General features: G+C 45.2%; 1 protein-coding gene across 3 annotated transcripts in view; it reads right to left on the bottom strand.

Moving 5' to 3' along the window:
- ATP5F1C (ATP synthase F1 subunit gamma) overlaps positions 1-21,888 on the bottom strand; it is a 112,267-nt gene extending 90,379 nt beyond the window's left edge. Inside the window, exon 1 of one of the 3 annotated variants that reach the window (XM_069629677.1) lies at positions 21,708-21,888. In XM_069629677.1, coding sequence (XP_069485778.1) covers positions 21,708-21,748 — 41 coding nt within the window. In that variant the 5' untranslated portion in view covers positions 21,749-21,888. The remainder of the gene's footprint in view (positions 1-21,707) is intronic. The other 2 variants (XM_069629678.1, XM_069629679.1) reach the window with 2 other exon arrangements.
- Between the last annotated feature and the right edge of the window lie 457 nt (positions 21,889-22,345).

The raw sequence follows: 22,345 nt of genomic DNA, 5'->3' as shown, positions 1-22,345 counted from the left end.
CAGCACGTCGTGGGATGGCTCAAAAATGCAGGTCTTCCCGAGTCTAGCCAGTCTCACCAGGGCCGAGTTCGTCATTTCCAGAGTCCCCAGGTCGATTGGCAGGAAGGGCTACAGCAGGCTCAGGTTACACAGCAGGCAGGCTCTCCGATCGCTGGAAATCGGCTGCCACTTTTCCTTCATCATCCTCTTCCGTTTTGGTTCCTGTGGTCGACTCGTCTTCCGCTTCCAGGTTCAGAGTATTTAACAGGAACTACAGCACAGCCTCTGCATTCTCTCCCTGCATTTTACAAGAAGGGGCAGTCAGGTTGTCCAATCAGGACAGGCAGCCCGCCACTGGAATTTGTCCCCATTCAGACAAGGAGGAAGACAAAGGACTGGAGTTTTGGACTCCTCCCTCGCTTCCTGCCTTTACAGACAAGACTGGAGCCTGGGAGGGGATTCTAGGGGACGCCCGCCTAAGATAAAAATCACACAAAGGAAGTTCCCGCCCTGGATGTCAGGCGAAGGAAGTAAGGAGGAAGGAAAAGAAACACTAAAATGGCGAATAAACAAGACGGGGGACATTTTGGTAAAGCAAGCACCTTTGGGTGCCTTTTCGCAGCTGTGAACACAGCCCGGGGATAAAGGTGCACCAAATGAATACAAGGTATCAACGCCACCAGCCATTGAAGGTAAACTGGTCCCTGTAACCGAATTGTTACAGTTTTAGAGTGAAGGGGGATACATTGTATCTCCCCCAGCACTCCACATAAGGTGGAGTGTGCTGGGTTCACCAAATAAAATGTAAAAAAGGGATTAAAAAAATCTGTTCTACCTTTGGGAACTTTAGTTCTCTAAAGGTTAGCCAGGGAAAGTTAAAAAGGGAGTCCCTAGGGCAACCTAGCAACAATAGGCACGTATTGCCAAAAATGTTGTCAGAGAAGAGAACTTTTAAAAGACACTATGTTGAGTCTAAAAGACGACGGCCATAAAAAAAAAAAGTTAAAGATTCTGTGAGTTTGGAAAAAGGTTCCCACTCACAGAGGTATAAAGTAATCCACCAGTAAAGCAAACGGTTCTGGGGTTGACACAGATCAGGAAGATTTACCATTACTATGAAAATCTTACCTAACAATGTGCAATTGATTTTTGTAATTAAGTATACATTTTGAAGAACTTTGACTGGACATTCTTTTATTTGGGAACGGTTCTGCTGTTGCCGTTTGGGTTGCCCTGGCTCTCATTCACACCCAGTCGGATAGTATAGCGTTCCCTCAGCCCATCTTACCGTCAAAGTTAAAGGAGGAATATCTCCTAGCTGTGCTTGCTTTACCTTTACTATTGGGTTCATTGTTGGTTTGTAGACAGTAAGTGCTGGGGCTAAGTATACAGTTTAGCTGCCGAGGAAAGATTTCCCTTAGGTGAAGTTTTCCCTCCATTTATGGACCCCCCCCCACACACATTTTGCTTTTCGTTGGCCAACCTAACCTGACTTTCCAGTGGAGCACAGCCTTCCGCTGCACTCCTCTGGGCTTTTGCTCGTCTGTTATGGGGAAACAGACATGACCTTCAGGCTGTTAGTACTGGGAAACTATGTTGCCCTTAGTCTTTGACTATGTTGCCATTTCGATGTGCCAAGTACTTTACAGTACCGCACATAGGGGTCCTTCTGTTTTATTGCCCCAGCCACCCTCTAATGATTTTTTGGGATCATACAAGTGAGCCTAGGACGAACTGGCGGCAGTTCACTTTTAAAGTATTTTTTACTTTTTTTTTTTTAATGACCCAAAATGCATTTATAGTGATCGGCTCAAGACTGTGGCCGGTGCCAAAAATGCCAGTGCCACAAAGTCTTTTGTTCTGTCCTTGGGACATTTTGTCCCATTGCCTTCCCCCAGGTGAGTGACACAGAGTACTGCTTATTTGGGCATGCAATTCCTGCAAAAACCACATTTTTCCGAGGCTCCTGCATGTCCTGTGTGCTAGTGCCCAGAAAGAGGGTTGGGGCTGTCAGGTCCCAATCCACACTACTGGTGCCAGTATGTCTGGTATGCCTGAATGACTGGAACCACTTGGGCCATGATTGGCCCATGTCTGGCGTGAATGCAAGAGAGCAGACCTTCCACTGGCTATCCAGGATTTCAACGCGAAATAAATCTTGGATAAGAAAAGGGGCTCTGCATCCATTCCAGGTCGGTCAATTGCAATTCACACCAAACTACAGAAGGATCCAAGTATCCTGAAATGAAAGCAGACCTGTGGAACTGCCGGAGACGTGCTGGAAGGTTTGGCACCCTGGCCGAGCTGTTGTCCTGTCTGACCCCTCGATCACAGAAAGCCTGCAAGGGCGCTTGAACCATTTGGAGTAGTGGGACCAACTACTCTCAGCACCTCCTGCTTACCCTCGAAAAGAGCCTCTTCGGAAGTGTTCCTTGGATAACTATCGAACTGACCAGCTCGAACACGGGGCATCGTCTAGGAGTGCCGCCGTCCCGAGTTGACACTCAAAACTTTAGGAATTGCTAACTTGTGGTCCTGGGCCCTCTCCTCGCACCTCGGTCACGATTTACGATATTGCGCCACAGGTCAGAGTTGAGAACTCCATCTTAACAGCCGCTACTCAACCCTGTACTCTAACAGCAGAAATCACGTTGGCACATGGCGAGACACATCTATGAGGCGCTGGCTAGAACTGTGGCCATTGCAGCGCAAAGGATTAATAGGTTAAGGCTGATCAGGCAGCAACCACCCTTATAAAGCCAACTGAGAGCACCCATGCTTTCATCTAGTTGTATAGTTACAATATAAAGGTTTTATGCTGCAACAAATAACCATCTTAGTGGTTTCAGAGCACAGAGAACAGTCTGGAAGTAGACAGTGTGCCGCTGCCCTAGATATCCAGACCTCATTCTGCAGAGGAAAGGGAGCAGAGGAAGGAAAGAGGTGGAAAGGGGGTGCCACAGACAGAAGTGAGCAAAGATACAGCAGAGGAAAGTTTATTTTAATTTTTATTCATTTATTTGTACCGTCATGTAAACACCCATAGGCATCTGGGCACCACAAACACAACTGAACATAAAAAAAAAAAGAACAGGACATATTGATCTCAGTATACGTAAGGAGGCTGTGTCATCCCTCATTATGAACCAGCAACTTATTTAAAGAGAATAGTTTTTAGCGAGGCCCTAAAGGTTTTCACATTGCTGTCCGTTAGTTTGTATGCAGTACCCCCTGGGACCACTACACAACTAGGATTACAGGTGTAAGCAAAACCAACCTTTGGTATAAGTCTGTACCACACAGTTTCTGGTAGCGAGCCGAGCAGCCAGGCTCATCTCAAGAGGGAACGTGAGCTTGTAATGAGGTTACACAGAGGTCTACAATCACAAGTATTCAAATAGACGCTTATACTCAAGGTTTCTTGGTAAAAAACAATTTATTACACAGTGAGTTAGAAAACATTCACTAAAAGTAGGCTATCAATATCACACAAATATATACTACAGTACTTCACACTATCAGGTTCTGAGGCATTTAAACTACATTGAAGGAGGAGCAAAATGTCATTCACAGCATTTGAAGTAGGAGCAAAAAGGCGTAAGTTAATAAAACGAATAATAGTTACTCTTAAACAGTGCAAATAGTTTGAGTTCACCAGAGAAGTCAATGGGCTAGATTCTTGTAGAAGAAAAACGGTTCTTCTAGTTAAACTGAAAAGTCCTTGCCACGGTTCTCAGAAGTAGTTCATAGGAGAAAGGTTTGTATATCGGGTCACAAGCTGACTGGGCCTGTAAGTTGCCAAAGTTTCACGCACTTTCGCAGTGAGAGGTAAGTTCTCTCGGTCGGGTTTTCACAGTACCTTAGCTTGAAGAAAAAGATGCAGCTGAAGACTTCTGTTCCCGGCAGTTCCTGCAGATCTCACTGTTCCTGAACCTCAGTCGTGGGGACAAGAGGGAGGGCGTCAGGGGACTCCTGAACTGCACGGGGACTGGTCGCAAAGCTGGAAAAACTGACAAATCTTCGATTCCAGTAGCTGTCGTCAAGCACACAAACTGTTGTCCTTCTCCCTGGCTATTCGGTTTCCTGCAGCACGCCAGGGAAAATACAACCAGCTCCGAGAACGGTGTCCAGGTGGCTTATGAGCTGATTGGTCCCACCAAAGGGAGAAGTCGTCCTTGATGGGCTTCTCTGTCGAGATGAACTTGGCGATTCGGACCTGCAGCAGGGCTTCACCGGGCAAACCAACGGTCCAGGAGTTGCAGCAGCCATCCTATTCCAGCTCGTCTTCGGTTCTTTTGTTCCAGTGGTCGACTCTGCCTTTCAATCCAAGAGACATACCTTTTAAACAGTTCCCCCCGCCCCCCCATTCAATCCAGCCTAGCTACCACTCACCCAGCAGGGTGGATGTCCTTGCCGGACAGTCGGCCCAATCACACCAGAGTGCATTAGGGTCTCCTAGGAGACTAAGCACAAGAAGTTTCGGGCATCTCCCTCACTTCCTGCCCACCCCAGACACTCGGGCGTCAGAGGCGGACTTCAGTCCTGAAGCCCGCCAAAAAGGCATAAGAACCAGGGACCAAACCTGGTTTGGCACGCAGAGACAAACTCTAGAAGGACCTTTCCAAAAAGAAATGGCGAAAAAAGAAGACCAGGACCTGTTTAAACAAAGGGGGCTCAGACGCCATCTTGAAAAACATGGCTCCCGTGATTTTTATCTACCAGTGTTCGCGGTCAGGAAAAATTATGGCAGTTTGTTGTAAAACCATGGCCACCAGCCATTTCGATAGGAAAGGGTAGCATTTGACTGCTACATGAGTTTCTAGACATAGGGGATACTAGGTAACCCCTCCTGTACTCTAGTGTGTGCTGGGTCTAGAAATTTAAAAAGACTGTCAATTTAACTTTACTTTCTCGGGGAAACAGTTGTTTGGGACAGCCTAAAAGATGATGCCTTATGGAGTTGTCTAAAACTCCATAATCAAAGAACAAGAGTAAAACACACATCAAAATACATGAGTGGGAAAAAAGGCTCACTCACTCCAGGTTAAAAAAAAAAAAATCAAGTCCTCAAAATCCAGCAAAGGTGCTGGGGGTCTCCAAGGTGAAGGGAATTGGTACATTTATGAGAATTCTCCCCAGCACTGTCCAACCCGAGAGTGTCGTAGAGTGTTCCAGATCAGTGCAGCTTGGTTTCAGGAAGGCCGTCCCTAGACCAACCACAGTTTTGAATCAGTCTTTGTTAATTGTTCCCAAACTTGCGGAACGGAGCGTGCAAGTGTGTAGGTATTGAGTGATGCAGCTCTTCGGGTGCGATGGTGCCCTTCCGTATAAACATTTGTGCACCAACGTTGCAACTTTAAAATGAATACATGCTGAAATAGGGAGCCAGAGTAGTTATTTCCTTCCAGATGAAATGTGATCCCGTTCGGGGTGCCCTTGATGATAAGAACTGCATCATTATGGACGATTTGGAGCCAATGCAGGCACTTTTTACTGCCCCCTCCCCCCACTCCGCCATCAGCAGTGAGTTACAGTAAACGAGGCGGGGGAGAATGACGGCTCGACCGATTGAGGTACAGTTGCCTTCTGAAATAAAGGGCTTAGAATTTGTAAAAGTTGTATATTGTGATAGCATGGGTCCAGCTCCCGTGTACCATAGATCAGGGCCACAGAAAAGAGGGAATATATGAACATATTTGAAAAGAAAATTAACTGTCCATGGGACGCAGTTTCAAAGCGCAACATGCATTTAGAATACAGAGAGGGGCTCTAGCAGGAAACTGCACAGGTGGCTTTCTGCTCAGAATTTCCTTTACATTTCCCTACCTAATTCTGGGACTGCGAGCAGAGAAGCCAGAAGAAGTTAATAATAGATGCCGTGAAATATAGATGAGAAAAAGCAGGTAGACAGAAACCATATGATCAGCATAATTTGAAGACTTGCACCCTAAAACAACAAATAGTCTCCTACTGGCGTGAACCTTATTCAATGCAGTTACACCTGAGCACTGGAAAGCTATGATGTGCGGGTTACACCTACCTACCTGGCAGAGGCTCAGCATAAAATTATTTTGGAAATGAGTTTCTAGCTGCATGCTACATGTTAGGCAAGAATGTATGCAGTACCCTTTGGATGCACTACAACAACCCGGACCTCCTGGCAACAGAAACCCAACCTTTGGTATACGTCTGTACTACACAGGTTGGTAGCGTGTTAAGCAGCCAGGCTTATCTCAAGAGGGGACAAAGTGAGCTGTAGGGGAGTTACAGATTCACAGTGACAAGTATTCAAATAAACTCTTACACACAAGGTTTCTTGATTAAACAATTATTAATTTATCAGCCAGTTGGAATAAGCCTTCTTCAGAAGGGAGCAATATAAAGCAACACACAAATACACAATCTTAGTTTTCTAAATCAGTAAATATCCATTTGGGAGGACATACAAGCACTACCCACACCCTCAGGTGACTTCAATAGCTAGGTTGCCATTGACATTAATCTATCACTGTTGCATTTAGAATATTCTTGAGAGTAGTGTTAAGTATTCACACAGTTATTCTTAAGTAAGTAAGTACTTTCAAAACAACCCCCCAATGCAAAGTCAGTTAACCCTTTCCTGGAAGAAGGCAGAACACATAAGCAAGAGAGATAAGAATCATTCAGGGAGCCACGCCAGCCAATGTTTTAAGTTAGCTAAAGTCAAGGTGAACTGAAGGACTTCAGTCTTTCACAGGGTTTAAAAAGTCTTGGTAGAATAGAAGAAATATAAGTCGGGTCACAAGCTTATTAGGCTTGTGAGGTAGAAAAGCTGCAAGCAACTCTACAATAGCAACCGAGACAAGTTTCCGAGGACAAGCAAGGTAGCACAACAAGAGGTAAGTTCTCTCAGACATTACAGTACCTTTAGGTAGAAGAAAAGTGCAGCAGATGACTTATGTTCCTGTGTAGCTCTGCAGATCCTGGTGTTCCTGGGCCTCAGTCGTGGGGACAAGAGGGAGGACATCTGGGGACTCCTGCACTACAATGGGATGGTCACCGCTCGCAACAGTCAATCTTCACACACGTGACACTTCGGCGTTTCAGCTCCTCACGTCTACTGCAAAAAGCAACACTGTGGTTCCTGGCCTTTCCTTGCATCTGGGGACCCACACTGTTGAGGGGTGCTTAGACTCGGTCAGGCCTGCTTCCTGGGAGTATGGAGGATCTTCTGGAGCTCTTGGCCAGTTAAAAGCAACACACACCATCTGGGTTTTCCTTTCCCTGGCTATTCGGTTCCAGGAGCAACTGCAGTGTAATTTCAACCAGCTCAGAGAGCATGTCCAGGTGGCTTACTTTGGAGTTGATTGGTCCCACCAACTCAAAGGGAGAAGTCGTCCTTGCAGGGGCTTCTCGGTCGGTACAAATTTAGAGTTTCAGCACAGCAGCGGGGCTTCACCAGGCAAACCAACAGTCCAGAAGTTGCAGCAAGCGTCTCTTCCAAGTTCTTTTTCGGTTCCTTCGTCCCGTGGTCGACTGCCTTCCAAGCCAAAAAGCCTTGCCTTTTATGCAGGTTTCTCCCATTCATTCCAGCCTAGTTGTCAGTCACACAGCAAGGTGGCTGTCCTTGCCCGACAGCCAGTCGGCCATCACCTAAGAGTGCATTCCTGTCTCCTAGTAGACTAAGCACTGGGAGTCTGGCACCTCCCTCGCTTCCTGCCCCCGCCAGACACCCTGGAGCCAGAGGCAGGCTTCACTCGTGAATCCCGGCAAAGGCAACATGAACAATGGGACCAAACCTGGTTTGGCACGCAGAGTAAATCTCAAGAAGGACCTTTCCACGAAGAAATGGCAAAAAAAAGAGGGGCCCCCATTTTGACAAAAATGGCACCCATGGGTGCTTTACCGTGGCTGCGAACGCAGCCTTCGGTAAAAACACACAATGGTAGCAAAAAGTAAACCAATGCCACCAGCCATTCATCGAGGAAAGGGTAACAAAAGTGTTACCTGAGAAGCTAGACAAAGGGGAAACTAAGTACCCTCTCCAGCACCCTATTGTAAGATAGTGTGTGCTGGGTCTAGAAAGTTACAAATGTAAGTAAAGTCAATTTCACTTTACTGCTCTTGGAAATAGTAGTATATCTGAGAGAAGGTATTCAAACCTTGGGAAATCTGAAAGACTTCCCTCTGCCACTGCCTCGAAGGTGCTGTGTGACAATGTAAAAAGATTAGTTTGTCAGACTCCACAACCAAAAGAAACAGTGTTCAAAATCACATTAAAATACACGATAGAGTGGGAAAAAAGGTCACACTCTCCAGGTTGAAAAATAAAATAAGGCTTCAAAATGCAGCTAAATTGCTGGGGGTCTCCATGGTAGAGGGAATTACATTTCTGAGAATTCTCCCCATCACTACACTTCACTGCATTAAAGAAAAGCTGCAACAAAAATGCAATGTTCTGGTTCCAGGTCTTCCAATAGCTCAGCAAAAACTCCACAGCTGGATCTATGTATTGCAGCATAACAAGATCAAAATCAGTGCGACACTACAGAGATGTTTCTGATGTGCTTTCATCAGAAGATCCAATAGCTGTAAAAGCCAACGTTTTCTTCAGCCAAAGGTTTAAAAAAAACAAGGTTATGTTGTGCTACTCATGCTGAGGTTTCTAGGAAGGAATGAGCGTAAAAAAAGGGCATTGTGGCAGACAGAAATTAATGCTACGCCTCAAAATAATTAAGGGCCAGATTGAGATAAGTGAGCATACCCTGCAGGGTACAAAAAAAACTTTTTTTTGTTTTTAAAAAAAAAAAAGTTATCTGCCTCAGGTTTTCGTTCTCTAGATGTTGATTAAACGAATACCAGTTAGTAATAACGTATTTCAAACAGGACGAAACAACTCAGCTTGTAATGTCCACTAGTTAAATAGTCAATATCCATAAAAAGTGGCTTTTTTCGCCTTCCACTGTAAACCAACTTCATTTAATGAGTGAAACTGTGCCAGATTGTGGGCTTGAACAACCCTCCTTACTACCCAATTGGATAATGATCCGATTACTTATTATCGCTTTCCTTCCTCGTCAAAGAATTTAGCAACAAGGCTCCAGCCGGTGTGACAGGACCATCCCCCAATTCTTTTAGCACCGCCTCTCAACCCTTAGAAGGTATACGAGCTCCCCATACCCATAATCCCCTAGTTATTTTCCCTTGGATCATGGATCCCTCTTGCAAAGCCAAGGTAGGATGTTAGTACTGTGGTAAGTTAGTCTACGAGTTATAAACAGACCATAAGCAATCTCCGATTTTCTCCATGCCCCTTTTACTCATCCAAGTACTTACCTGGGATTTATACCAACACATAAGGAGGGGCCTATGAAAAACCATTACACGGCTTGAACACTGCTGAAACCACATCGCCATTTATTAATAGACTTTGCGTACCCACCTGCTCGGTGAAATCCAGAACACAAGACACTCATGGCAAATTAACCCTTCATGTCATTATCCACATTCAATATATAATTGTGGACGATAGTGTTAGGATCGGCCCATGTGGGTGCTCTACAAATATCCTTCTGGGAAACACCCTGTGCATTTGCCCAAGAAGTCGCCGTTGGGGAGGATTCTCAAAAATTTGCCAATTCCTCCCACCTTGGAGCCATCCAGCTCTTTTGCTAAACTTTGGGACTTGAACTTTTCAATTCAATGTGTTTTCTGTGTTAGTTTCTTTTGGTTATGGAGTCTAACCAACTTCATAGGCATCATCTTTTTCATCTGTGTCACACAGCACCTTCAGCGCAGTGGCACAGAGGTCTTTCAGACTTCCCAAGGTTTAAATACCTTCTCTGGGATCAACTACTGTTTCCAAGAGCAGTGGAGTGAAATTGACTTCACTTGGCTCTGTACATTTCTAGACCCAGCACACCCAGTCTTACAATAGAGTGCTGGCGGGGTTACTTAGTATCCCCCCATGTCTAGTTACTCATGTAACAGTCAAATGTTACCGTTTCCCCTCAGAATGGCTGGTGGCAGTGGTTTTACAACGAACTACCATGATTTACCCCGATTGCGAACTGTTCGCAGCTCCAGTAACATTAAATCGAGGGAGCCATGTTTTTCAAGGTGGCCCCTGAGCCTCCTTTGTTAAAACTGGTCCCGGTCTTCTTTTTTCGCCATTTCTTTGCGGAAAGGTCCTTAGAGTCTTTCACTGCACGCCAAACCAGGTTTAGTCCCTTTGTTCATTCGCCTTTGGTGGGCTTCAGGAGTGAAACCTGCCTCTGGCGCCCGAGTTTCTGGGATGGGCAGGAATTGAGGGAGATGCCTGAAAATCCCTGTGCTTAGTCTCCTAGGAGACCCAAATGCACTCTGTGGTAATTGGCTGGCTGACTGTCCGGCAAGGACAGCCGACCTGCTGGGTGAGCGACAGCTAGGCTGGAATGAATGGGAGAGAACTGAATAAAAGGCAAGTCCTTTGGCTTGGAAGGTAGAGCCGAACACTGGACTAAGGAACCAAAGAGCTTTAAGAGGATGGCTGCTGCAACTACTGGACCGTTGGATTGCCCGGTGAAGCCCTGCTGCAGGTCCGAATCGCCAAGTTCGCATAGACAGAGAAGCCCTGCAAAGGACGACTTCTCCCTTTGAGTTGGTAGTACCAATCAACTCCCAAGTAAGCCACCTGGACACCCATCTCATGGCTGGTTGAATTTCCTCAGAGTTGCTGCAGGAAACCGTACAGCCAGGGAGAGGGACACCAAATTGTGGGTGTTGCTTGTAAGATGGCCTAAAGCTTTTGTAAGATCCTCCTTTTTCTCAATGACTCCTAAGAACTTGTGCTAAGACTTTTCCATTTACCTAGCTGAAGTGTTGCATCCTATACAAAGACTTTGGCTTAAACTATTGAATTGAATGACTCTTCCCTTGCTATCTGAAAGTATTTGCCCTGCTCATGACTATTTGTAAATTCTTGTGTCCTAATAACCTTTGCCTTTTACTTACCTTTAAAGAGTATTCTGTATGCCAACAGTAAGGTATTAATGTCCCCAGCACCCTTGTCATTGAAGTGACCTGTGGGTGTAGGTTGTGTCTGTGGGCCATCCCAAAAAGGCCTCGTCTGATCCAAAAACTAAAGTATATAGTATTGAAGTGTATCTGTGTGCCATTAGTCTATTGCTCCCTTCTAAAGAAGGCTTTATAACTGACTGATAAATTATTGTTTATGCAAGAAACCTTGAGTGTAAGAGTTTATTTGAATACCTGTAACTGTGAATCTTTGTGCAACTCCACTACTGCTCACATTTCGGCTCTTGAGATAAGCCTGGCTGCTCAACACGCTACCAAAACTGTGTAGTACAAGCTTATACCAAAGGTTGGGTTGCCTATAACTTTAGTCATAGTTGCCGTAGTGTTACCAGAGGGTACTGCATTCAAACTTTGCCTAACAGTCGTCATGCCTCGGTTTGAGTGCCCGTGGACATTTTCTTTAAGAGTCATCCCTGTTTCTGCATATTCCATCTGGATGACACATCTGATCTAGCAACAAATTGTTGGCACCAACACCTTACGACCTGCTGAGGCTACAAAAGCGATCAAATTACTTCTTGAATGACTCAGTAGTATGTTACAGGGCTGCTCGTTTTACATCCGGACAATGCCATGCCGCTTCCTCGGCAGAGGAAGGATTATGATAGAAGGAAGAAACGCTGGTCACACTGCAAGATGAGAACATCCAAAAGAACCTACTGGAAAGGAGGAGCACATAGGAACAACTATCTCCCCAAAGCTACGGGCTATGCAATTAGAAAGGTTGCCTTTAGCGTCAGATACTTCCCCCACCAGTAGATTTCCTTCCACATTTGCCATCCAATATGCACAGGAGGCCCAGATTGCTGCTCCCGGTGTTCTCAATAAAGATACCAACTAGCCCGTCTGAAGCCAATCTGGTGAAACTGGAGGATAAATTAGATTAAATGCAGTATCTGCCTTTCTATCTACTGGACCCTAACTGCCACCAAGGATACCCCTCCCCCAATCCCCTCTGTAAACTTGCATGGATAGAGCCCACATCCAGCAACCTCTTCACTTTGACTTTCAGGGGGTATAATTTTAACATAAATCTAAGCAGCAATATAGGTTCTGGGTCTTTCCACTCCTCAAGATCATGTCCCTTAACTCTGCAATTTCAGACACTTGTAGTACTAGGCCACTTTCTTTTCTCAAGGTTATCTATATCCCCAAGAGGAAGTGGATGAGGATAAAGAGGATGTAAAAAATAAAGAAGATAAACATAGGGATGAGGAATCCACCTCTTTATCTTGCCCTTCTGGTCCTGTAGGGCTTATTTCAGTATTCCTTTCACCTCCTGGTGGAACATTTCTGATATGCCCTACAGATTTACTCTTATCCTTTTCAGCTAGCTCATTCTGTCGCAGCGCTGCCTCCAAAGTGGCCCTCAGTGCCTTGCATTCATTGACTGGGGCTCAGTGCACGCACAATCAGCCTCCCACACTTTCTCATCCAAGAAGGCGGGACAGTTTCTTCCTGACAGGGGGTGTGTTCAGAACCTAATGGCATAAGAGCCAGCGCCTTTCCGAGCGCTGTAACAAAGCCTGCGGATACCATCACCCTTTCCAGCAAGTCCTCACTCAAGATCCCAATGATTTGCATCTGCTGAAGTACAGTGTAACTCCCAGTCCTCTGCATTGCTCGACCATGACCTTGCAGCTGTCAATTCACCCTCTAGTACTGCTAAAGCCATTTCCTTCTCGTCTAATGACCCTCCTCAACCCCACAGGAGTGCTAAGAGGTCTCTCAGCCTTCATGCCGACTCGCCCAACAGCCAAAGCCACAATGGAGGTTTCCGGAACGGTGTCTCCTTAAAAATCCCAAGAGCAAGACAGAGAAGGAGAACTGGTAAACTCAGCTGCTCGCCCCAGGATCCCTATTCGGAGGCCAGGACATTTTGAACTAGAGGAGAGTAATTGTCATGTAAACACACAAAAAAAAAAAAGGTTGAAGGGATGGATCATGCCATGGAAGCTAGAGCCTCATAGCAAGTACTGGTGTGAAAGGACATGGAGGTAATGGCTCTATACCCAAGTAAATGATCATTTTATAAACAGTCACATGGGACTTGTTGCAGACAATGACCGAGTATATGATTACAAATGATACATTTAACACATTTTTTCAAACCATCTGGTGAACACAGTCTCATAGACGGCAGAAAGGCATTTAATACTTCTCAATGGTTCCTGTTAGTTTGCAAGGCAGACACCAATGCACTCACAAGCAGCACTACACTTAAGACGGAACATTTTTGTTTTACATGCACCATCACATTTTGGACTGGGGGCAACTTTTGTCGAAGACCATATCATCTCAGCCACAGCAGGGCTATACCTAATCTGTGAAACCTAGGCCAGACAGGCGTTGGTGGCCAGAGACCTTGCAATGTGCCCAAGTTTAGGGAGGCTATCAAAACAAACCTTGGAGCCCATGGGTGGATTGCAGGCACATTCGGGGGTGGCTGCCACTCTCACAATGAGGGAGGCCTTCACAGACAAAACGCCTTTCTGCCTGCAACCAGTACAAACCAGACAACTAGAGGATGTTTCATGCCAGGAAAACAATGGAAGTCCTCAAACGCTTGCCTAATGTGAGCAAGACTGAATGGAGCGCGCTAGAACCAAGAAGCAGCCGGGGGATGGTGGGTTGCCTAGGTTATCTGCTCCACAGCTACTCCAAACCTTTTCCAGCATGTCTGCACCACTGCGCATCAGCGGTATGATGGATATGTTGTGCGTGAGGAATTAACTCGGTTGGTATGTATACCTTTCAATCACGAAGAACGTTTCTTCTCAATTGTTGTTTTACATTTTTTTTAGGGAGTTGGATACAAGTGCTTTATCTCATCTCTGGCAGATGAGCTATCTTCCCTTTTCCTGTTGGACGTGTTTTAGCTGTGCAGGGTACTTTCGAGTTTTATGATTTGGTGAGATAATTTGGTAGCTATACTTGTATGGTTTTGGTTACAGATGGGATGGTTTTCTTAGCTATATGGAAGAGTGAATCATATAGGATGTATTCAGGTCAGTAAATCTATATTGGTATGATTATTAATCACTTAATGGGGTAATGGAAAAATGTGTTAATCTAGGTTTATGTTTACAATTTTAGGAAGTGAGGTTCATATACCCCTGAAAAAGGATTCTTTGATCCGAAACACGTTGGGAACTGCCAAAACCAAAACAGAGGATTTATTTTGGAATTGTCCACATGCTTATTATAGGAACGCTCCTCGTTTGTTGAGAATACCATGTAAAATACAGATTCTCAAAATGCTGTTCTAATTTAGGGCCAGAAAATGTATAGACATGATTGTATTAGAGTTATATAACGTGCCATGTGCAATTTTCTTAACTCACTGTGATACTCAGCTATAAAAACATTTTAGGTTTGTGTTCTCATAATTTTTTATGAACAAATGTTTTGTAAAGCCTTTTGTACATATTCGATCTGTAATGTACTCGTTTCAGTATCATGTTTGAAATGTGTTAAATATATTATTGGAATTTAATTTGGGTGTTTACCCATACATGTGTGCTTTGTGGTTTCTCGTTAGGTTTTAATGGGCACCCCACATGGGTTGCCTTGGTAGCCAGTTCCTTATAGAGAGGTGGACATGATGAGCTCGGACTCCCACAAGAAACTTGGAAGCATGAGGTGAACGACCAGCAATGGTAGATGAGCAGATGATCCCTAATGGCAGTCTTTTTTTTTTTTAAGAGACAAAAGAAGAAAAACAAAAAGGAGGAGGATCAGCATGGTTGGATCCTTAAATTAGAGACCCGGTCAGTTGCTTTCAATACTTAAATAGTTGTCAGATAAGAGTTATCCCACACATGTATTAAGTTTGTATGATAGGTCTGCCATGCTGCCTGATCAGTGGAATTAGAGGCCTTTAGCCACGTGCATTCATGGACCGCCCATGACCGTTTAAAGAAGAGTTTGGAAATATATTACTGGATATAGTTGAAGATGTAGGATTCTGTACAGTGTGGGTAATCTTTATGCATCATGAAAATTAAAAGGACATAAGGCAAGGCCGGTGGACAACACGTGTGACTGTCAAAAGGCCTTGCTGTCCATGGTGCCTGCAGCCCTCACTTATACAAAGTTAAATAGAAAAATGTGAACCCCAGCACCACTCCCCCAAACCTGACAATAGGGCAATGCAAATCCTTCAACATCTCTGCCGATATGAATGGGAAGCTCCTTGTCAGTTGTGGATGGCAGCAAGTCCTCCAATTTAGCATTAGAAATGGAGCGATAAGAGCAAAGGGCAGCTTTTGTATTTGAAAGCCTCTACAGCTCAACCAGTTGACTGCCGACTTTTTGCATCTTCTCTTAGGACACTAAAGGGGAGTCATAAAATCACCCTTTGCTCCCTTTAAAAACGAATTAATTTATTTCCACGATATCAAAAACAAAGGGTTTTTGAGGGTGCAGGGAGTTCACGTTTTCTAAGCTGTCGGTTGTTTGTTTTGATATCTTGCAATTTGCAGAACCATGAGAACGATTAGACTTTGCCAAACCAACTCCTATTCTGACTGGCCACTATAAATCCACAAGTGTACTGTTTAATGTATATTTGTCAAGTTGATATATATTTTTTAGCAAACAGAGCCGAGACGATATGTGGTCAGTCAAGGACCTACACTTCAGACTGGGATAATTACCAGTTTATCCACTAATCTATAAGCGTGTAACCTTCAGCAGATCATTTCCGCGTACTTAGATTACCCGCCAAAATTGCAAGGGGGTTCAGTTTATAGTATACACGTTTTGAAAAATCCTGAACCACACATACTTTGAGAGATTACACGTGTTAGGCAAGATTGTATGTAGGAAGCCTGTGGAAGACTACAGCAGCCTTGTCCTCTTGGCAATAGGTAACCCAACCTTTGGTATAGGTTGGTACTACACTAGTGGGTAGAGTGACTGAGCACACTTATCTCAAGAGGGGTCAACGTGAGCTGTAGGGTTGCAACAGACTTTCACAGTGACATGTATTCAAATAACACTTACACTCAAGCTTTTGTGATCAAATATTTATTTATTAATTTAACAGTTTTAAAATAAGCCTTCTTTAAAAGTGGGCAATTGGCAACAATCAAAATACACACCTTCAGTTTCAGTTAAGTAAGTAGATACCCTTTATGTGATGTCCCACACACTTCCTACACCCTGAGGTGACTTCAATAACTAGGACCCTGGACATTTATATATCACTTTACACTTAAATGCAATACTGGAGGAGTGGAAAAAGAGAAAGGCTAGGGAAGGAAAGGTTAACAAGTTTCTCCAAACAGGTTAAGTACTTTACAACCACCCCCTGAAATGTAGGTTAACCCTTTCCCAGCTATACAAGTAAGGTATGTATGACTTATGAAGGGACAGATCAACACAGTCAGTGGTTAAGAAGAGTCTACAGGGAGGGAGGACAGCCAATGTCAGTTGAGCAAAGTCTAGGAAAACTGAGGCACTTCTTGAAGATAGTACAAAAGTATTGCACAAGGTTAAAGAGTTTTGTAGCCAAAAGAATCACTGTTGGGCCACAAGCTGGGATGCTTGCGAGAAGCAAAGATGCAAGCAACTCTGCAAAAGGCAGCAAATGCAAGTCTCTAGTGAGAACAAGCAAGCTACACACAACCAGAGGCAAGTACCCCTAGTTACACAGTACCTTGTTCGGAAGAAAGGGATCCAGCTGTCGTCTGCTCCTGTTGTAGTCCTGCAGGTCCTATTCCTGGACCTCAGTCGTGGGGAAAAGAGGGAGGACATCTGGTGACTCCTGCACTGCGGTTTGAAGGTCAGCAGCAGCAATGGGCACAATTCAGATCAGCTGCACTTTGCTGTTTCAGCTACTCACAAATAGCACCACTGCGGTTCTTGGACACCTTATGGGCTCTCCTTGCTTCTGCCGTCCAGCACTCTGTTAGCTGTGGCTTGGAAAGTCCTGCTTCGAGGGAGTCTGTAGGATCTTCCCGGAACTTGGGTCCGGCTTAAAAATTATACACTTGATTCTGACATTCCTGTCCCCTGGCACTCGGTTCCAGCAGCAGCAAAGAAGTACAGCCAGCAGTGAGAGGGGTACTAGTCAAGTTCGTCCCACCAACCCAAGGGAGGAAGCCGTCTGTTCTGGACATTCTAGTCGATTAGAAATATGGAGCTTCAGCACTGGAGCAAGGCTTAACCGGGCAAACAAACAGTCAAGGAGGATGCAGCGAGCTTCTCTTCCAGTTGCTTCTTCGGTTCCTTCGTCCAGTTGTCGACTCTGCCCTCCTTGCAAAAGATCTCGCCTTTTCTGCAAGTTTCTCCCATTCATTCGCAGCCTAACTGTCACTCACACAGCAGGGTGGCTGTCCTTTAAGGACAGCCAGCCAGCCAATCACCTTTGGGTACATTCCTGAGACTAAGCACAGGGAGTTTCTGGAACCTTCCTCGCTTCCTGCCCTGCTAGACACGCTGGAGCCAGAGGCGACCTTCACCCGTGAATCCTGCCAAAGACAAAACGAACAAATGGACCAAACCTGGTTTTGCACGCAGAGTAAATTTCAAGAAGGACCTTACAAACAAGAAATGGTGAAAAAAAGAAGACCGGGCCATTTTGACACAATGGACACCCATGGGTACAATACTGCACTGGAGTGTTCAGCCTGCAGTAAAAATGCACAAAAAAGGTAAGAAAAATAAACCACGGCCACCAGCCATTAAATGTAATAAGGGTAACATTAAAAAAAATGTTACATGAGAAGGTAGACAAAGGGGATACTAAGTAACTCCCTAGCACTCCACTTAAGATGAAGTTTGCTGGGTCTACAAAGTGAAAAAAGGTAAGTAAAGTCAATTTCTCTTTACTACTCTTGGAAACAGTTTATCCAAGAGAAAGTATTTAAACCTTAGCAGAAATCCAAAGGACTTCTCTGGGACATTGCACTGAAGGTGTTGTGTTTCACAATACAAAAAGAGGATGCCGATGGAGTTTTGTCAGACTCCAAAAGAAACACAGGGTTCAAATCAGAGACAAATACACAAGAGAGTGAGAAAAAGGTCTCACTCACTCCAAGTTAAGAGTCCTAAAGTCCAGCAAAAGAGCTGAGGGGTCTCTGAGGTAGAAGGGAATTAGCACATAAATGAGAATTCTCCCCAACACATGTAACTCAATTTATAACGCGAGTGTCTATTCATAAGCATATCAATGTTGTTTGTATCAGAGTAATTCTTGTAGTGTAACTGTGTTGCGTTATGGATTTATTAGAAAAAGAACATCACGTTGTGAGATGCTGTCCAGCTGATGTCCTGTAGTGTAAGTGGGAATATAAAAAAAATATTGTAGAGTCAAAATGTGGGCAATCTCAACACATGAACGTCATGCACCGGCACCCACACTCTCCAACATGGGTTAACGATACAGTAGGGCTGTATGAGCGCACCACGCACTAGCAACGGACACAGACAATACACTGCACGATTATCATGCCAACTGGAACATGCAAAGGATAGTCTTGTTTAAGTAATTTTGTTAAGCTAATGCCCTTTTGCAAACTATTTATATGCCATACTGCAAGGTCCCTCCATTCTGTTTATTATGCAGTGCAGGGTACGAAATTGGGGAGATCTACAAACTATTTAGCTCCTGCTTGCGGCCTAGAAGAGCCTGGTTAGCTTGACACCAACAGCTACTACCAGGAGCTACTTTTGGCTCCCCAGACCAACTGATGCCGCACAAATGCTAGATATAGGAGCAGCTTTTAGCTCCTGCTTATCTAATCTAAATTTCAATCCCTACGATTGAAGACTACACTCCTCCTTAACCATGCACTATCAGACTGCTGGGGTGCTACAGGGCCATACAAGAGCTGAAGGGCACTCTACAAATGCCACATAAACACAGTGTGCCTTGAACTGTGATATAAATGGATCCACTAATGCACATTTGCGCACATTACCTCAAGGAAATCAGAGCAACCCGCTGATAACTAACACATCAAAGATCTCATACTATCAGAATACCATAGCAGAAGCCAACAAAAGCAGAGCCCTCTTCAAAGCAGTCAAGCACTGCCACAACTCCCTACCCAACTCTGTCATACCACAATCCATAGGAAAATCCACCATCAACACCTTCTTCATCGACATAATCAGCAAGATTCGCCAGCATATGCTTCCACAGACCCACCTCACGCTCCTCCTCGCAAAATCACCATTCTCTGCACAATATTCAAGACACTCAAAGCCACATCATATACAGATGACATCCTCACAGCATCCATCTGCTAGAATTTCACCTTCCCTACCTGGAGATCATCAACAGCTCCCCACCTCAAGGCACCATCCCATCAACCGTAAAAACAGGACAAATCCTCCCTCTACTAAAGAATCCCACTCTGGACCCCGACAATCTCAGGAACTAATTTCCCAATCACCCCTTCTTAGTCAAGGTCAAGAAAACAGTAGCCACACAACTGAAGCAACACAGAGATCAACAATCGCCTCCAAACCGACCAATCCGCTTTCAGACCCAGCCACAGCAAGCATACAATTGGTCGACAACGCCCTCAATATCCTCGACGGTCACCCCGCCTCCTGGTTCTACTCAACCTTTTGGCCGCTTTCGACATAGATCACCAGGCGCTTACGGACACCCTACCGGAAAATGGGAATCAGCAGCCTTGTCCTATGCTGGTTCAAGACCTACCCCGCCACTCGCCAGCAGTTTGTTCAGATTGACCCCCTCTAGATCGCCAATGCTACCCGTCAACTGGACTCCCACAGGGTTCATCCTCTGCCCAGTGACCTTCATTCTATACATGGAGTCGCTGGCAGCCCTCCTAGCCACACACAACATCCACAAATACGCTGACGACATACAACTGTATCTTAAGATCAACTCCATGCCATCCATCGGATCAAACCTGCCTCTCGCGATCCAGTCTTAATGCCCAGTGCCCACTTGAAGCTCATACCCTACAATACCGAATAACCCTACTCCTCACCAACACTGAACACCCAGAGATACAGACCTGGCTATCAACCATGAACTCTGAGGGCTTCACACACAAGCTCACCTCCTGCGCAAAGTTCCTTGGGTACCACATCGACAAACACTTCTCCTTCAAGACACACATAGCTAAGAAAACTCAAGACAGCTTGGTATTAGCCACCTCCTGCAGAAAAGCCCTTCCTCCCTCTGGACAGCTTTAGATCCACTTTTCAAACACTAGTCCTTTACCACCTAGAGGGGGGCAATGCACTCCTCGAAGGCCTCCCATCTTCCTCCCTTGTGCCCCTGAGAAGCGTCCTACATGTGGCTGCACACCACCTCAAGGTCTATGCACATACGCCCGGCATCGCCCTTCCCTCATCGACCTTCACTGGCTCCCACTGCACGAACATATCACCTTCAAGTCTTACAGCATCATCTATAAGGCAGTCACCCTCAAGCTACCTTGCAGAGAAACTCAGCATCTCTGGCAGAGCACCATCAGAAGCCAGGACACACACAGACCTGAAATATGCTTCTGCAAAAAGGAACAGAAAACAAGCCATCTCTGTCTATGCCCCAAGACTATGGAACCTCCTCTCCATCAGCATCAGACTCGCCCCCACACTGCTACAAATCAGAAATGAACTCAAGACTAACCTCTTCAAGGAGCCTCCCCTCAACACCTAAGCCATCACGACACCCCTCATTCCACACGACTAGCTAAACGCTGTCCGTCCCTCTCCCCGTACAGCTGTACCTCACTGTATCCTACCCTCTGCTGTATATCTATTACGTCTGTAAGGAGCTCTGTTGCTACCCGAAGCTAGGACCGCGCTCAAATACAATAATAATTACCAATCATGCAGTTGTACTGTGACACAGGTATTCTTGCAGGTCACCAACTGACAAAGGAATCAAAAGCAGCCCCTTGGATTTTTTAGCGTCAAGCTAATTGCGATATTGTAAGATAAAAGGAGGAGCTCAATATCTCTCAGTCCGATCTTTGGATGGGGAGCCTTTTCATCACACGTAAATACCACCTCAAAGAGGTGGTTTGTCATTGAAGCAAGGATGGGTGATGCCACATTGGAGGCTTGTACAGATCTTACTTACGCCACCCCTAGGTTGCTTCATGATAGAAGAAACGGAGAAGGCAAGTAACTGAAAGAGGGGGCAGGAAGCACAACGAGCAAACTGGGGGTGAGGTACGTGTGCATATTATGTTACCGTTTGTACCTCTTTCTGTGTGCTGAAGCAGGTTTAAAAGGCTGCGAGGGGGAAGCTGGGCGTATTGTGCAGTTGTATCATATGGGTGGCATTTATAGCACTTTAGCCCCGTATATGCAAAATCGAAGCACTATGCAGATACATAAGAGGTAGACAAATAAAACAGGGGAAAAAATGATCATGGTAAACAGACGAGGGGAGGGTGTAAGGGACCAAAAAGGGACACGGGGCGAATTGTTAGGAGTTAGAGTTAAATTAAGATGGGGCCAAAAAAGTGAACTGAAAGAGAGAAAACGGAGTCTTTGGCTACCAATCATTCAAAGGATTCAGAGCCGTGCAACGAATGACCCCATGAGTCTGCCCTTCTGCAGGGCACGTCCTCATTTCCAGTACCGGGGTGCCTGCTTCTGTCTCTCTTTATCCTACACCCCCAATCATTACATGGTCTACTACAAACCAGGCACGGAAGATAATAAATTACCATTGTGGCTGGAAAACCAGAGCACTGGTCCGGGAGAACATGGTGACACCGATGAAGGTCAGGCTCTTCCGACTGCGCAGGCGCCGAAAGGGAGAGGAAACCGGGTGACGGAAGCAAGCAGAGAAGAAAGACTACAGGAAATGGGGAAAAGCGGCAAAAGAGTAGAAGAGAGACTACCAATAGCTTCAAGGAGCAGAAGGCACTACGCCTCGGTCATCGTAGAAAGCAAAGAAACACTGCCTTCTGATCTACCATACAGAAAAAGGAAGAAAGCATTGAAGGGAAGAAATCAATTACATGAATAAAGAGAACACATTGAGAATTGGAAACAGATGGCAATTACAGTACGAAATCCGACGATGAAAAGGAAAGATAGAATATGTTGACGCAGTGGAGAGACTGTGTTACAGTGGCGTAGCTCTGCATCTGTTTAACTAATTTGCATGCCAACATTCTGTGACCAAAAATCTGTAGGAATCTTAACATTTCAAAGATAGTAATTAGCATAATAATGACATCACAGGAAATGATGTCATAACTTGATCCGGTGACAGGATGACATCACAGTAAATTATGTCGTGAGAACTTTGACCTCATGCATGCATGCCAACCTTCCCGATTTAGGCAGGAGAGTCCCG

The sequence above is a fragment of the Ambystoma mexicanum genome, chromosome 12, assembly GCF_040938575.1.
Source record: "Ambystoma mexicanum isolate Mex_15411 chromosome 12, UKY_AmexF1_1, whole genome shotgun sequence".
Lineage (NCBI taxonomy): Eukaryota > Metazoa > Chordata > Amphibia > Caudata > Ambystomatidae > Ambystoma > Ambystoma mexicanum.
Note: the sequence above shows the minus strand (reverse complement) of the source record. Positions and strands in the feature narration are given on the sequence as shown.